Source organism: Choloepus didactylus, chromosome 1 (assembly GCF_015220235.1).
Source record: "Choloepus didactylus isolate mChoDid1 chromosome 1, mChoDid1.pri, whole genome shotgun sequence".
NCBI lineage: Eukaryota > Metazoa > Chordata > Mammalia > Pilosa > Megalonychidae > Choloepus > Choloepus didactylus.
The window spans coordinates 34467155-34485581 of NC_051307.1; the positions used below are offsets into that span (position 1 = coordinate 34467155).

At 36.3% G+C, this 18427-nt stretch overlaps 1 protein-coding gene across 2 annotated transcripts in view; it reads right to left on the reverse strand.

Annotated features, from left to right (window-relative positions):
* Positions 1–7516: 7516 nt before the first annotated feature.
* CXADR (CXADR Ig-like cell adhesion molecule) overlaps positions 7517–18427 on the reverse strand; it is an 81340-nt gene continuing 70429 nt past the window's right edge. Inside the window, exons 4-9 of one of the 2 annotated variants that reach the window (XM_037833322.1) lie at positions 16667–16822; positions 15534–15656; positions 14881–15019; positions 13590–13773; positions 9133–9192; positions 7517–7585 (exon numbers count right to left, since the gene is read on the reverse strand). In XM_037833322.1, the coding sequence (XP_037689250.1) occupies positions 9148–9192; positions 13590–13773; positions 14881–15019; positions 15534–15656; positions 16667–16822 (647 nt within the window). In that variant the 3' untranslated portion in view covers positions 7517–7585; positions 9133–9147. Of the gene's footprint in view, positions 7586–9132; positions 9193–9299; positions 13774–14880; positions 15020–15533; positions 15657–16666; positions 16823–18427 lie in introns of those variants that run through there. The other variant, XM_037833314.1, reaches the window with a different exon arrangement.

Sequence of the window (18427 nt, forward strand, 5' to 3'; positions counted from 1 at the left end):
CCCCTTCTCCACACTGAGTCCTGCACAGCTTGGAAGTCCCTGAGAGGCAGTGGCCGGGGTCCCTCCCACCACAGATGGAGACCATAGAGCCACTCACAGCAGCAACTTAGAACCACTTTGATACCCAGGTACAAGGACTCAAGTCTGTAATGACCCAGGGAGGAACAACAGCCGCCAAGGAATGCTGCATACAAAAGGACCCCCAGGGGCAAAACAGAAAAGAGAGAGAGAGGGCTATAGAACTGTTGGCAAGAACTGTTGTACCGTCACTGAACCAGTTCTGTTAGCTGGACCACCTAAACGCAAAACAAACTGTTCTGAAGTGACCTTGTCTGGCTCCCCTGGGCAGGATACACTAACAGGGTGGAAACTGGAGGCAGAAAACCCTCACAGAAAAAAAACAAAAACAAAACAAAACAAAAGTGAGTGTTAACTGAACTGCTGTAAGATAGGATGGGTTCCAGAAATGAAAAGAAGATGAATGAACATGAATGACCAAGAAAATGAAATGATAAGAAATGATAAGAAAATGGGGCACCAAGTAAGGGAGAGAATTTAAAGAAACCATAGATGCTGGGAAGAAAATTCTGCATGAAAACAAATGGAATGGATCAAGATTCCTGGAGAAGAAAAAGAGGATAGGAAGCTTTCCCCTGGAGGTAAAAAAACTACACAAAAAATGCAATCTTAAAAACTGTACGTGTTCAGGGCAAGAATCAAAAGAAGAGCTGAGAAAACTCAGAACAGTCAAATACAGGCCATTCTAAAGGTCTAAAGTTGGACAAGGCATCAAAAAGAGCCTTAACACAAAGGCAGTCATTGATAAAACCCTAGGCAAGAGGGAGAAATCGACCTTCAAAGTTAAAACATCAAGATAATAAAATGGTTAGACATCAGCAAAAAATTGCAAGCCATACTAAGAAACAGGAAGATACAGCTTAGTAAAGGGGACAAGTTAAACTTCAGAGGACACTCAGAAGTTGGAAAAACTAATCAAAGATGTTCAAGCAAAGCTTCTAAATCAATTCAAGGAGATGAAAGAAAATATGCATAAAGAGATAAAGGATATTAATAAGACAATGTGTAAGCATAAAGAAGAATTTGAAAGTATAAAAAGAAAATTATGAGGATGAAAGGCACAATAGTATAGATTAAAAATACACTAGAATCATACAACAGCAGATTTAAACAGACAGAAGAAAGAATGAGTTAACTAAAAGGACAATATACCGTCAGATACCAGCCTCTCTTCTATTCACTCCTGAAACTACTGATCAAGGTCATCAAACACCTCCCTCTTGCCAACAATAGTCAGTTCTCATTTTTGTCTTAACACCTTTCAGCAGTATCTGTCACCAATGTTCACTTACTCTTTTCACTTGTCTTTAAGAACTGCACACTTCATATATTCATGCTACCCCATGCCTACTCATTTTTTTTTTCTGAATGTTCTTGTACAGACATTTGAGATGCTGTTGGGATCCTCTCTGCCATTTTACTTCCTCCATCTGTATCATTTACTAGATGATTTCATGATCTGATCATGGTATTCATGATCTGATAATGGTATGGGATTTTAAATATCATGCATATACAACTATATTAGTTGGTATTCTCTAGAGAAACAGAACCAGCAGGATATATGTGTATGTATAAAGAGATTTATTTTAAGGAATTGGTCCATGCAATTCAGACTAAGAAGTCTGAAATCCAAGGGCAGGCCAAAAAAAAAAAAAAAAAAAAAAAAAAAAATCAGAAGAATAGTGAAAAGAGTAGAAAAACTTGAGCAGTGTCTTGGGGATAGCACAAAGAGCACAAATATACAGGTCATAGATGTCCCAGGGGAAGGGAAAGAGGACAGAGAGAATATTTGAGGAAATAACGGCTGAAAATTTCCAAACCCTTATGAAAGACATGAATATACATGTCCAAGAAGCACAACATATTCCAAACGGAGTAAATCCTAATAGGCCTACTCCAAGATACATACTAATAAGAATGCCATATGCCAAAGATAAAGAGAACTTGGAAAGCAGCAAGAGAAAAGCGATTCCTCACATACAAGGTGATCCTCAAAATGAGTAAGTTTCTATTTCTCATCAGAAACCACGGAAGTGAGAAGGCAGTGGTGTATTTAAGGTGTTGAAAGGGAAAAACTGCCAGCCCCCAATTTTTTATCCAGCAAAACTGTCCTTCAAAACTGAGGGCAAAATGGGGGTCGTGGAGTATCTCCCTGGTGGGGTTGCTGTGAGGAGGAAAGCAGAGGCTGCCAAGTTCTCAGGTCCCAGCCTGGCGTGTGAGCGCACCCACTGCATCTTGCAGGCGCTCAGTAAAAATGGCTTGGTTGGTTGCAACCGTCGATTCAGCTGGAAGCAGCACCAGTTCCCTCTCAGTGGACAGTCCAGGCTGGTGGAGACAGAGAAAGGCAGAGAGGCGGGCAGATCCGGGCCGCCTGGTGCTCCCTCCCAATGGAGCCAGGAGCCTCAGCTAAACAAGGAGGAACAAAGTGGCCTTCTCAGGACTGCGTGTGGGACTTATGCCTTTTAAGTGGTTGGCAAGCCTTGGACACTTGGGTAACCTCACTCCCAGCTCTGAAACTTCTAACCAGCATCTGGCTTAGCCCCAGAGAAGGGCTCAAAGTACATTAAAACAACAACAACAACAACAACAAAAAAAAAACAAAAAAAAAACTGAGGGCAATCTCTCACTAGCTAAGCCAACTCCGCAGGTGAACTCACTGCCCTCCCCCCGACTTGGGACCTGACTCCCAGGGGTATAAATCTCCCTGGCAATGCAGGATATGACTCCTGGGGATGAGCCTGGACCGGCATCGTAGGTTTGAGAACATCTTGACCAAGAGGGGGAAGTGAAATGAAACAAAATTTCAGTGGCTGAGAGATTTCAAATGAAGCCCAGAGGTCACTCAGGTGGGCATTCTTATGCACTATATAGATATCCCTTTTTAGGTTTTAGTGTATTGGAATAGCTAGAAGTGAATACCCGAAATTATCAAACTGCAACGATTATATAACTATGTAGCTTACATGGGGTGACAGTGTAATTGTGAAAACCTTGTGGATCACTCTCCCTTTATCCAGTGTATGGATGGTTGAATAGAAAACTGGGGACAAAACCTAAATGAAAAATAGGGTGGGATGGGGGGGTGATTTGGGTGTTTTCTTATTTTTATTTTTTATTCTGATTCTGATTCTTTCTGGTATAAGGAAAATGTTCAAAAATAGACTGGGGTGATGAATGCACAACTATAAGAGGGTACTGTGAACAACTGATTGTACACCATGGATGACTGTATGGTATGTGAATATATCTCAATAAAACTGAATTAGATTAATCTCCCCAGTCAAAAGACAGATAGGCAGTGTGGATAAAAAAGCATGATACAATTATACTGTTGTTTACAAGAGAATCACCTTAGGCCCAAAGGCACAAATAGGTTGAAAGTGAAAAGATGGAAAAAGATATTCCATGCAAATAGCAACCAAAAAAGAGAAGATGTAGCTATACTAATAGTAGACAAAATAGACTTTAACTCAAAAACTGTTATAAGACAAAGAAGGACACTACATATTAATCAAAAGGGCAATCCACTTAGAAGAAATAACAATCATAACCATTTATGCACCTAACCATGGTGCCCCAAAATACATGAGGCAAAGACTGGCAAAACTGAAGGCAGAAATAAACATGTCTACAATAGATGAAGACTTCAATACACCACTCTCATCAATAGACAGAACATCTTAGAAGGAAGATCAATAAGGGAATGGAGAATTTGGATATGATAAATGAACTAGATTTAACATACATTTACAGAACACTGCACCCCAAAACAACAGGATATACATTCTTCTCAAGGGCACATGGATCATTCTCCAGGACAGACCACATGTTGGGTCACAAAACAAGTCTCAATCAATTTAGAAAGATTAAAATTATAAAAGCATGTTCTCTGACCATAAGGAAATGAAGCTGGAAATCAATAACAGGTGAAGAACTGGAAATTTCACAAGTATGCGGAGGTCGAACACCACACTCATAAATAATCAGTGGGTCAAAGAAGAAATTACAAGAGAAATCAGTAAATATCTTGAGACAAATGAAACCACAAATACACAATATCAAAACTTATGGGATGGATGAAGCGAAGGCAGTACTGAGAAATTTGCAGACCTAAACATCAACATTCTAAAAAAAAAAAGCTAAATCAAATACCTAACTGCACACCTGGAGGAACTAGAAAAAGAACAGAAGTCTAATCCCAAAGCAAGCAGAAGGAAAGAAATAAAGATTAGCACAGAAACAAATGAAATTGAGAATAAAAACCAATAGAGAGAATAAACAAAACCAAAATGTTTCTTTGAAAAGACCAATAAAATTGACAAACCCTTAGCTAAACTGACAAAGAAAGAAAAGGGGAAGATGCAAATAAATCAGAAATGAGAAGAGGGACCTCACTACTGACCCTACAGAAATAAAAAGTGTCATAAGAGGTTACAGTTTGGCAGTTCTTCAGGAAGCTAAGTATAGAATTACCATATGACCAGGCAATCCCACTGTACTAGGTATTTACCCAGAAAATTCAAAGAAGGGTCTCGAACAGATATTTACACACTGATGTTCATAGCAACATTATTCACAATTGCTAAGAGATGGAAGCAACTCAAGTGCCCATCAACAGACAGATGGATAAATAAAATCTAGTATATACATACAATGGAATATTATTCAGATATAAAAAGGAATGAAGTCCTGATGCATGAGTCAATATGGAAGAACATCGAGGACATTATGCTGAGTGAAGTAAGTCAGACACAAAAGGACAAATATTGTTTAATCTCACTGATATGAACTAATTATAATAAGCAAACTCACAGAGTTAGAATCTAGAATATAGGTTACCAGGGGATAGACTGGGGTAGAAAATGGGGAGCTGGTGCTTAATTTGTAAGGAATTTCTATTTAGGTTGATTATAAAGGTTTATAAATGGATGGTGGTGATGGTAGTACATTATTGTGAGTGTAACTGAAGCACTGAATTAAGCATGTGAATGTGGGTAAGTTTAGAGTCATGTATGTTATCAGAAGGAAAGAGAGGTTAAAACAGGTGAAGGTACAACACCAGGGAATCTTGTGGTGGACTATAACTGTGACTAACAGTACAAATAGAGAAAAGTTCCGTCATGAACTGGAACACATGTATGACATTATTACAAGAAGTTAATAATAGAATGGTATATGGGGAAAAATGAACCTATTCCAACTATGGACTATAGTTAACAGTAATACCTTAATATGCTTTCATCAACAGGAACAAATGTACCACACCAATGCTAGGGATCAATGACAGGGCGGGGATAAATGGTATGGGTTTTTTTTTTTTTTTTTTAGTAATGTTCTAGGATTGATTATGGTGATGAATGCACAACTATGAGATGATACTGTGATCCACTGATTGTATACTTTGAACGGATTGTATGGTGTGTGAATATAACAATAAAATTGCATTAAAAGTATAAAGATGTTCTTCCAGAATTATAACAAATGAAGAACACTAATACAGGACCTAATAATAGGGTGGTGTAAGGGGAAAAAATAAACCTAATGTAAACCATGAAAAAAATTATTACACCAAAATTAGGCAATTTTTTTTTTAATTCAGTTTTTTTGAGATATAGTCATATACCATACAATCATCCATGGTGTACAATTAACTGTTCACAGTACCATCATATAGTTGTGCATACATCACCACAATCTATTTCTGAACATTTTCCTTATACCAGAAAAGAATCAGAATAAGAATAAAAAATAAAAATAAAAAAGAACACCCAAATCATCCCATCCCACCCTATTTTTCATTTAGTTTTTGTCCCCATTTTTTTTAAACAATGCCTAAGAATTTTTATTACGTGTCTGATAAATAACTAATGCCAAATAAAGTATCTTCAATAGTAACAACGTTGAAAAGCTGCAGCCAATAGAACGGACTGTACAGTTGATGTCCATAGTTATTATAGAAGTACACTGTTATTACTTTTGTATGTGTGGTAATGAAAATGTTCAAAAATTAATTTTGGTGATGGACACACAACTATATGGTGGTACTGTGAACAATTGTATGCTTTGACTGTATGGTATGTGAATATATTCAATAAAGTTGAGTTATTAAAAAAAAAGAAAATGAAAACACCATTCTTAGCTAGTGGACCCAACAAAAATAAAACGTAGGCCAGTATTGGCCTATGGGAAATAGTTTGCCAACCCATCCGCAGGTAGCTTTATAGCAAGCCATTAGATCAGGTAATGAATGTCACACATAATAGGGGAAAAAAAAAGTACATTGTTAAATATTTTGCACATATGAAGAGTACATTTAATGTATATAAGGTAACAGAAACTCAAAAAGAAACAGAGACCTTCCCACTTACCCACCATGCGCTTATCTACTAGAATAGAGCATCACCCGCAAGTACATCTGAAGCCTCTCTCTGGTTTTAGGCAAGGTTTTTAAACAGCCATGTAAGTTTTTTTGGTGTCACTTAAAAGATGTGTTAAAATATTTCTGAATGTTTATGAAACCAATTGAAAATATTCTACCATTAATAATTCAGCATGGAAATCAATCATCTATGGGGTTTGTGAAGTGATTCAGGGTTTCCTAATGCTGGTTACCAAAATAACTTGGGAGAGAAGAGTAACTGACCCCATGTCAGACATACACAATTACAATCTCTAAGGAGGCTTTTAGAAATTTATTTTTCAAAAGCCCCTCCATGTTTTCATAATTAGGCAGATTTGTGTTAATGTTGGTGCCTATGAGATAGTAACCCATTTTCTATTTGTGCAAACTGATTTTTTTTTATTAGAGAAGTTGAGTTTACAGAATAATCATGCATAAAATACAGCCTTTCCATTTACCACCTTATTACTAACACCCTGCATGGTGTGGAATATTTGTTACAATTGATGACAGCACATTTTTATAATCAACTACAGTCAGCAACGGTAACAGAATAAACATTTTTTAACATCCATGTAACTACACTACACAAATAGCAAGTTAATTTTTTAAAGCAGGTGTGGACTTTTAGTACAGAATTGTTCTCACACACACTCAACCTTTTTATCATGATTCTGCCTTTTGGAAGAGACCATGCCAGTTGTCTTGTAGAAGTGACATGAACTCATACTTGCTCCTCTAAATATTCATCCAACATTTATTGAGTAAATTGCGATTCAGAGATAGGCAGTGACGACAGAGGGGAACAGACCATCTTCAGACTCACAATAGAGATGCCTTAAGCACATGAAACAGTGCAAAATATTTTGTGCTATCAAAGAGCTGGGCTGGCAAGGTTGAAGGCCCAGGAGCACCCCAAATTTAGCTTTGTAAAGGGGTAGACGTGGGACTAAGGAAAAATGACTCAAAGGTGATAGTGCTTGAACTTACACTTGTGGGGCAAACATGCATTGCAGGTAAACAGGGCTTAGGAAATCGCACGTTCGCAAAGGGATGAAACCATGGTCCCTAGTGCTTGAGAGTTGCTACTGCAGTAAGATACACCTAGAGAAAGAATGGACAAGAGCCTTTTATATCATGTTAAGATGATCTGGCTTTTAATATGATATTTATATTTTAAGACAACCAAGCCACTCGGACTTGGAGAATAACTTAGGGAAAGACAAGAAGCACGGTGGCCCTGAGTACTTCTGTGGGTATTTACAGCCAGCTTTACACCTGTGATTTCCTGACTTTTAGATTTCTCCCACATTTCCCACTAGTCTCAATTTTTAGAGCTCAGCAGTGAAAAGGGAGAAACAAACTGATCAAGGACCTATTTCTTGGTTAACCAGACTGAAATTTATTTCTGGGTTCTTCATTAGTTTCAGAAATTCTCTGAATAACTATGATCAAGGAGAACTTGACAGATTCTTTTCTGCAGTTACCTTAGGGCAACAACTTTCTTCTCTATTAATATTCAACAAATTCAAAATAATCACTGAAGAAGCAAAACAACAAAGTAAGTTTGATTTATACTTCAGGAATATCAGCAAAAACACTGAGCTTAGTTTCTGGGACTGGCTTCCTAATCTTTTCACCATTGCCTTTATTGCATTTAGAAATTACATCTGACCATGTCTAAGCCTTAAAATTAAGACCATTTGTATTTAATAGCAAATTATTTTACATCTGATGTTGTCTCAGTGTCATCAGTACTGCCATTTGGGATTTAATTAACCAAAAATATGTCCCGGCCTTTAGAGCTGCAGATTGAAATTTGGTCTAAATTATAGGAATTAAATTACACTCAGTAGTTTCCCTTTGCTTAATTTATTGTAATCAACATTCTCTGAAATTCTGGGTATCATTACGAACATCCCAGTTACCGGGGACAAATACAAAGCATTTTCATTATTATATCTTGTATATTTATCTCTTTAGCCTCTCCCAACATCCTCTAAGAAATAAATACTTTTACTCACTTTCTAAGCACAGGAAACTTAAGGTAAGTAAATCATCTAGGAATAAGTGGTACTCTAATACATCTGAACCCAAAATGTGTGGTCTTTACCTCTTAATCCCCAAGTAGAAAATTTCACTTGAGTATAATCCAGTAGCTCTCTACAGAGGTGATTTTGCCTCTGGGGACATCTGATAATGTTTGGAGACATTTTTGGTTGTCAGTTTGGGGAGGGGGCTGTAATGCTAGAAGCATCAGTGGTTAGGGGCCAAGAATGCTGCTAAACCTCCTGCAAAGCAGAGAACAGCCCCCCACAATGAAGACTTATCTGGCCCAAAATGCAACAGTGCCAAGGTTGAAAAACCCTGGTATAAACAAAATATTCCTCCAAATGTCTTCTTACAGAAACACCATCTCATCCTGGTTTTTCCTGAAATCACTGTTTAGAATCAATGAAAACAGTTTTAAGCCATGACTAGTGTATGTATTTAATGCACATAGGCATGCACATTTTTAATGCATGTGAAACACCTGAGTTCACACTATAAATTCTGAAATCATAGAACTTCAGAGGTTTCAACTCCAAATATCATATCATATATATCATTATCATATATCATAAGCACTGTCAAAATCAATGCACACTTACCTGTTTGATATGGTTTCATTCATGTGTGACTGTTGTATTTTCTATTCTGTTTATTAAAGGCTATAAAGGAAAAAAGGAAATCCCAACTCAGGGAAGTAGGGAGGAATAATATATTGACACTTTAGTAGACATTAAAAAAAGGCACAATAAAGCCACACCACACTGAATTGTGAGGCAGAAAACTGCTTTCTTGATTTTATTTCAAAAGTATACAAGGTCACAAAACTAGAGCAAGTTTTTTTTTTTTTTTTTAAACAAATTTTGTTTTTACAAATTTCAAAATCCGCACCACTGAATACTTAAGCCAGAAACTTTAAACACAAAATCATTTTAAAACTGACACTCTCGATGCATGTGTAAAGTGTCAAAATGTTTTTTTCTCAGTAGTACAAGTGTATTTATCACTGAAATTTACAGGTAGGGACAAGAGTAAGTTAATCAATGAACTGTGGTTCTCTTTAACACCTGTGTCAATAAAAAAATTAATAGAACACACAAAGTTCTCCCTTGATTAGAGAGCTTTTAGTGTCCGTCCCCAGAACCAAACCCAACTGAAATTCACCGTATTTTTAAATTTTAAAACAGGGTACTTTGTAAAGCTTGATTTTATTTAATACTAAGAGGCCAGATGCAGCAAATACTTGCTAGTATCATCAGCCATGAAATAAATGATCAGCCTTACCTACAGGTATAAACAACCACAATTCACAAGTTTATTCATTATTCTTTCTTGTTTTATAATATTTATAAATGGAAGTTGTGTTCAGTTATAGACTAGTTTAGTGTCACAATAGGCAAATGAGTGATAAGTCCTAATGCAGAATGCATTGCCTTTATTGCAGGAATATCCAAAGGCATTTGAAATATTAAAACTTGCCCAGAGCATTTATACTACTAAACACAGGAATGTTCTAAAGTTTTATGTATATATATATATACATATATATATAATGCCACAAGACACTAAAGTTAAAATTGTGCCACCATTTTCTACAAACTACTCCTATCATGACACATCAAAGCATTAAAGACATAAAATATGGACTTTTTCTGTTCACACTAGAATAAGGCATCTGAAAGCCCTAAACACTGTTGAGACAAAAATTGAGGGGAAAAAAAAAAAAAACCAAAAACTTTAAACATTCATATAATTTCAAATTTACATGCTGTACACACACACAGACACCAAGAATAGTTATTTTAAGAAGCCACAGATTACAGAATTTGATATCCAACCTCATGCAACGGGTTCTTTTTATACTGAATCAAAATGTTTGTCTCTTGAGTTAATGCTCCCAATTTCTAGAACTCAATCTTAAATTAAACATAAATTGAACACAGGAATGGTAAAAGTAACCACATAAATTGATGCCCTTATCTTGAGGCAAATAATATTTCTTCATATCCACACTCTATAAGGATAATGGTTTGAATTTCTTTAAATTACCCCCCCCCCCTCCACCCTAAGACACACTCAGGTTGTGTTTCCGTTGGAACAACTCTATGGCAGATAGTCCAAACTGAAAGCAAGTTATTTGTTTGATCAATGAGACTTTATTTCTTTCTAACGGGGGAAAATTAGGATTGTCAATAAGAAAAACAATACTTGTAAACTACTCTGTATTCAAATCACAGAATCACAGAGCCTATAGTATCATTTCTTCTCAAGTTATCCTAAGTAACTTGAAAAGACAGTGTCAAGACTCTAGGTGTAATGTAAAAATGAACAATTCTGCTTTGGAGATGCAATCCCATCCTTGGCTGATGTTGTTTGGCTCTCTAATGGAAATGCTTTAATAATTTTTTGTGGAAATCCTTGGAGATCAGTAATAGTATTCTAGAACAAATATTTGATCTCTGGTTCAAGTGACAGTATCAGTGAGCATTTGGGGGAAGTTATCAGTGATATTTTCTGACCTTTGGATCGAATGCAATTTAATGAAAGTAGCTGGAGACATAAGCCTAAAAAACTAAATATCTGTCCCCTAAGCTTAATCACACCCACTAAGTCTCTTCAGGTTACACATGTGATTTCTTTATAAGCTTGATTCTCAGGTTGGAGTTGCTATTGATCTAAATATAAAGGCTTTCTGGAAGAGGCTACTGGTAGCCAAATCCTAGATAGACATGAAGGCTAAGGGAAAGGAGGTCTTACAATGTGTCCACCTTTTGCAGTAGTTTCTACTTAGATTAATATCATAATCTTCATTATATAAAAATCAAGAATAGGAAGGACCAAAACTTTTGTATTATTAAAGTTTGTGTTCTGCTTTTTATTTATTCTTTTGTCTTAGAAATAAATTATAGTAGTATAAAACAGGCCAGACACCTGGTATTCAAAAAGAGCTACTGTTATAAAATCAGAAGCCATGAATACATTCTAAGAGTGTTGGGGAGGGTGAAATTTTTAAATAATCTAAAAAGCACAGAGAACAGTCAAGATTGAAAGTGAGGATAGAAAGGTGTCACAGTGATGCATTTTGGAAACAGTACCTTCACCTCTAGCACCTGGCAGGTGATAGCATAGCTCATAGGCACCAGAAATTCATAATAAAAATTAAATTACCCAAAAGGCACAGATGAAAAGGTTAACACAAGTATAAAAGTAATTTTATGCAAGATTAAGAACCTATTTTTTAAATGCTTCCAAACATGAAAAACTACAGACTAATTCATCACACATTCAACTTAAACTTACCATGAGAGAGTGTATACAACACTCTGCCTAATAGCAAATTCATGCCAACAGTAATTTATAATATGGCATTGACCATCACAGCACCCAAACAGATTAACAGAAACCACTTCCCTATTAAAATCTAGGGAAAAGGTTTTAGAGACAGTGAAATAATTTATTGCAGACCTTATTCACTATAGAGAAACTGTTGGCTCACTCTACTATACCCACACTCCCTTACAATCCTAAGGGAAATACAATAAATTCACTTTCTTCTTCTAAACAGTACTGAACACATTTGGCAGTTAGAAGTGTTTTGTTTGTTTTTTAACTCCTTTTATTTCTTTTCCTTTTTTTTTTTTTAAAGAACAAATCACTTTCACAAAACTAAGACAAACTTTTTCAAGACCCAACTTGATTTTCTGGAACGACACAAAAAACATGTTGGCCATACAACAGCAAATATACATCTTCCCAAAGTCTCAAGTATAGAATTGATGGAGGAAACTTAATCTCTTTAAAATGTATTTGATCATTCTGCATCTATGAGGAAAACTTCCTCCAGGAACCACATTCAAGAGGATAAATTTAGGATTACATGTCTCTAGAACACAAAATATGCAACATCAAAAAACAAAACAAAACAAAACCAACCAGGAAAAAAATTAACTTGGAACCAATATTTAGGGAATTCCACTATAACTGCCAAATGATAAATGTGTAATACTTTTTTCTTATTAGGAGAGTACCACCTAAAGTAAACAGGCAGTGTTTACTTGGCAACAGCCTTTCACTGCGAAGAGCCTCAGTCAGTGAGTTCAGTGAAGAAAGCACACTAGTAAACCCCAGGTCCTGGACCTGGCCGGTCACTCTTCTGAAGACCACCAGACACCTCAGGGCTTCAAAGGCCTCGTATCACTCATCAACAAAATCCATGCCCACTACTGCACCAATAGTGTCATCTCGGCACATAGCTGACAGTGTCTTCCAACTGAATCTGATCGATGCTCCTTTACTTCAGCAAATAAAAGAGCCTACTATGTCCTTGTTGCCTGTAGTAGTCTATCAATTACATAGGTAAATCATTTCATAGACAAGGTTTATGACTAACTCAGACTAACTCAGAAGTAAAACCAGTAATTTCTAAACCACTGTAGTGTTTTCTATGCTATCAAAGTTATTCTAAACACATCAAGAATTTTAAAAGAAGCAATAACAACAATAACAAACATATATGTATGTCTTTTTGCCAATTTTGGGGTGGGGGAGGGGACAGGACTATTGGCTCATAAATTAAGTGAGAAAGGCATCCTGAAATTAATGGTAGAAATTATAAAGTACCACTTTCAGATGATTCAAGTATCAACTTGGTGTGCATGCAAGTTCACCAATTTCTTCACCTATCATTTTGTATTCAAAGTGCTACATATTACTTAAATATTGGTATTTAATCACCTATAATTCAACCTACTAAAGAAAATCCATCTGTTTTACATAGTGACTTTAACTTGAGCAACTTTAATGCCTTTACTGTTTCAATATAAATAAGCAAAACTTTTGAAGTAAATGTCTTATGGTCTCTGATGAAATTCTTTTTGATATATTTTAAGGGTGGTAACCTAACTTAGAACAGAATGGGTTTTACATGTCAAGAGAAGAAAAGAAACATGGAGAGCACAGAGGAAAGGCACGGACGCTCTCACACGATAGACCCATCCTTGCTCTGTGCAGGAATCATCACAGGCACTGCTCCCATTCTACTCAGATTAGGGGCAGCTACCTTGGCAGGTGCCAAAGTTGGGCTCTGAGGAGTACGTTCAAAGTCTTCACTTGGGACTTGGTTATACTGAGTCTTGGAATATCCTTCCATGTTGGAAGGAGACATGGATCCCAGGGATGAATGGTTGCTGCCGATGTAGCTCCTGGCTGTGGACGTGCGGCTCTTTGGAGGAGGCACATCTTCCCTGAAAAGTAAAGTCCTCAAACAAGTTAAAAAGAACAAGTTTTTGAAAGCCTATAATTATGTCAGCTGTGAATCATGGATAGAGAAAAGGGGGAGGATCATTCATTTAAGTACTGTGATGGTTAATTTTATCTATCAACTTGGCTAGACTATAATGTCAAGTGTTTGGTCAAACACTGGCCTTTATGTTGCTGTGCAGGTATTTTGTAATGGGATTAGCCCCTAGTCAGCCGACTTCAAACTATCCTTAAAAATGTGGGTGGGCTTCATTCAATTAGTTGAAGGCCGTAAGGGCCAAAAAACTGACATTTCTTGAGAAAAAAATTCTGTCTCAAGGCTGCAAAAATCAACTCTTGCCAGAATTTCCAGCCTGCTGAGCTGCCCTATAATTTCAGGTTTGCTAGCTTCCCCATCATGTGAGCCAGTTCTTCAAAATTAATCTCTTACCCTGTTGGTTCTGTTTCTCTGGAGAACCCTGACTGTACAAATACCAAGTATATAAAAAGTATATTTAAGTCACACAAAAAAGAAAGCAGAACAAGAGGCAAAGTTATGAACTGCATATATGTTCCCAATTTAACATTTTAATTTAAGACTGTATACCTTCACAGAAGATATAACTAGTTACTTATGTAAGATCTTAACTGAAAGCCTTGCTAACTTAAGTTTGCAAAAACTGGGAATTTAAGCATAAGAATTTTCCTACCAAACAGCAGCAAGGAACATATATATATACATATGAGTTATCTAGTGCATTTAAAAAATATAAGTGTCCAGACCTCATCCTCTAGTTCTACCGAAGGCCAATTTTTCCAGGGTATTACTTAAATCATGTGTTACTATAGTTCTATGAACTACCCATCTCACTTGATACAGCGGTTGGGGTAAAGTGGGGTTCAAGAAAATTGGTGGGGGTGGGAGGAACACAATGAAGGGTGGCTGATGCACTTGAAATTGAAAGAAATAGTTTTCAAAGGTGTTGAGGGGAGGAGCCATAGTTTTTATCCAATTCTCAAAGAGGTGATACTTTGAATGGTTAAGAGAACTAATACTTCAGAGACATCATAAATCTGAAATACACCAGTCAATCCCTGTTTCATTTAATTACCTGATATCATGATGAACTTCCTTTTCATATTTTTCTTCTCTGCGCTTTTTACGACAGCAAAAGATGATAAGACCAATGAGCACAAGAGCAAGCAAAATTCCTATAATAGCTCCCGCAATTGTTCCAGCTCTATTTGAAGCTAGAATAAGATATTAATAAGAATATAATTAAGTACAAAATACTCTATTTCATATTGAAGGCAGGATATATATTGATTACAATGCATGTATTGCATGTATTAACTTCCAAAGACAAATTATTGAGCCTTTCTTGATACAAGAGGGAAAAATCCATTTAAAGGACTTTCCTCTGAAATATATAATTTATTTCAAGTATAAAATATGATAAAGCCAGGCTAAAATATTTTAATGTTCAAAGCTATCTTGGTGAGCATATAAGAATGCCATAAGCTGCTCATACTTAAAATGGCTAAAGGTGGTACACAAGAGATGATGTGACATCTCTTACCATCTTAATATAATGTCGCTACAATAATTAAGGATTTATTAATAACCAAGCCACAGAGCACTTTGCTCAGTTAGCACCCAACTGCCCTCCATACACACTTGCCGACTGAATCAAAGGAGGGTTGTACAAAGATAACTGACACAAACAAAACAATGTTTTTTCAAAAGACAGAAAAAGGTACTTACGAGGAATAACGTCCAGGCTTAGCTTGCACTGATCTGAACCCACTCTGTTTCTGACTGTACAACTGTATGTCCCCGAGTACTCAGTAGTGGCATTTTTTATAGATATAATAGGTGAAGTCATTTCTTTGAGAAGAATGGGGGGAAAAAAAAAGAACAAGACCAACTTTTACAATATTATTTCACTCTTTGCTGAGATTTTAGTAAAGGCAAACCCTACCAATGTTGACAATCCAGTTAAAAGCACCATGGGCTGAAGCTGGGTGTAGAAAAGACTTCCAGAGAGCTACATTCTTATCTCCAGTGTTCAAACAATCATGCCTCCAGTTCATTTGTATCAAGGGGAAAGTACCCATGATCCCCTTAGCCAGGCATCAGGATCCAAAGCTGAAGCAGACACATGCACTGGTCCAGGGCACAACAGTGCACAAACCCATTTTGGGCCCCAGTACCCCATGCCACAAAATCTCTTCCATGCAGCAGGGAAACTTAGAAGCACCTATCTTATTCCCACAGACGGAAGAAACATAAAAGAAAAAGTCAGAAGGGATCTTAGACCATTTAGGTGGGCCTCTTAGTTCAAAAAAAGAAACAGAGGTGGAGAGAATTCCTACTTAAGGCCAGGGAAAGGAGGATGACGGGAGGGTAGATCATGTTCAAGTATTGCATTCCTGAAGCTGGTAATCAGTTTGAACTAACAGGTCAGTTAAAACAAACAGGTAACTTTCTAGTTAGCATTGCACAGGTTTTCTTATTTATATATCTACCATGGGTAAATTACCATATTTCCAATATGAATTATTAAGTAGGCAAAGCATTCAAGATCCAGCTCTTGTTATAATTTAGCCACTATCTAATGTATGATCACAAACATTTCCCATCAGTTATACCATCAATTAAAAAAAAATCCATCACAAAATAACTAAGAATAATATCCTAAAAGATGAAGTCATCATAGAAATATCATGTATTCCTTTAGAGTAAGATGCCATTACAGAACACTGAGTAAATTCCCATGAAAACTCTGACTGTTCTGTATAGAAAAGGAGAAGAAATTTTGGAATTAAAAAAAAAAAAGTACACAAACACACACAAGCCATACTACATTTAAGTCCAAGTTGTGTAATGTGCAGTACCTGAAAACCATGAGGTGGGCATTTTCTGTGAGTTAGACAATTTTTGCCATTCATATTGTAATGGAAGAGAACCTTCTTTTGATTCACATTTTAGTTTAAAGTCATTTCCGATTTCTTCTGATCCATCAATGTAACACCTTATACCTGAAGGCTTAACTGAAGAAGAAAATAAATTTTAACTTTATACAAAAGAATGGAATTTACTTTTGGAACGGATACATAAACACACAGCATGTTGCACAAACACGGACTCATTATCATTATCAGTTCATCCTGGATTCAGACCTGAAAAAAAAAAGATCTGAAAGCCACAATAGGTTCCCGACATCTGTTTACTCAGCTTTAACCAACACAAAACACGCAAGAATGAGCTCTGGCAAATAGCAGGTGCTTAGGAGGTCTAGCAACACCTTAAGTGCAGCTCTGTGCCCCTTCATTCCACAGGGTGTGCTTGAAAAAAGCAAAGATGATGTGGGTTGAACCACTGAAGACTCTACAAAGCTTCTCAATCCATTACTTATCTATGTCATTTTTTAAAAATTTAATTTTGAGATTGTTCACATACAATTATCCAAAGATCCAAAGTGCACAATCAATTGCCCACAATACCATCATACAGCTGCGCATCCATCACAATTATTTTTTTTCAATTTTTAGAAAATTTTCATTACTCCAGAAAAGAAACAAAGACAAAAAAAGAAAACTCAAATTCTCCCATACCCCTAACCATCCCCTCGATTACTGACTCATAGTATTGGTATAGTACATTTGTTACTATTGATGAAAGAATCTTAAAATACTACTAACTGTAGTACATAGTTTGCAATAGGTTTATTTTTTCCTATATACCCCTCTTATTATTAACTTCTAGTTATAGAGTCACACATTTGTTCTAGTTCATAAAAGAGATTTCTAATATTTGTACAGTTAATCATGGACACTGTCCACAAGATTCACTGTTTTATACATTCCCATCTTTTAACCTCCAACTTTCCATCTGGTGACATACGTGACTCTAAGCTTCCCCTTTCCACCACCTTCATATACCATTCAGCACTGTCAGTTATTCTCACAATAATGTACTACCGTTACCTCTGTCCATTTCCAAACACTTAAGCAAACACTTAAGTTCACCCCAGTTGAACATTCTGCTCATAATAAGCAACTGCTCCCCATTCTTTAACCTTGTTCTATATCCTGGTAACTTATATTACATGTCTATGAGTTTACGTATTATAATTAGTTCATATCAGTGAGACCACGCAGTATTTGTCCTTATGTGCCTGACTTATTTCACTCAGTGTAGTGCCCTCAAGGTTTCTTCATCAATCCGTCTTTTTTAAAAGACCTTTTGTTCACCCACCATACTTTCTGTCCTAAGTAAACAATCGATGGTTCCCTGTATAGTCATGTATTTATGTATTCACCACCATCACCACTATCTATATAAGGAAATCTCCATTTCTTCCACAAAGGAGGAAGAGTCAAAGAAGGCAGAGAGACAAAAGAAAAAGTAAAAGAATGAAAAACAAACAAACAAACAAACAAAAAATGATAGCTAAAAAGCAACAAAAGGAAAGAGTTAACCTAAAGCAGAATAAAAGAGTTAGACATCACCAATGCCGAGAGACCCATACCCCTTCCTTACGTCCCCCTCTTAAAGGCATTTAGCTTTGGTATATTGCCTTTGTTACATTAAAGTACACATAATACAATGTTTCTGTTAACTATAGTCTCTGGTTTGGTTGATTGTATTTTTTT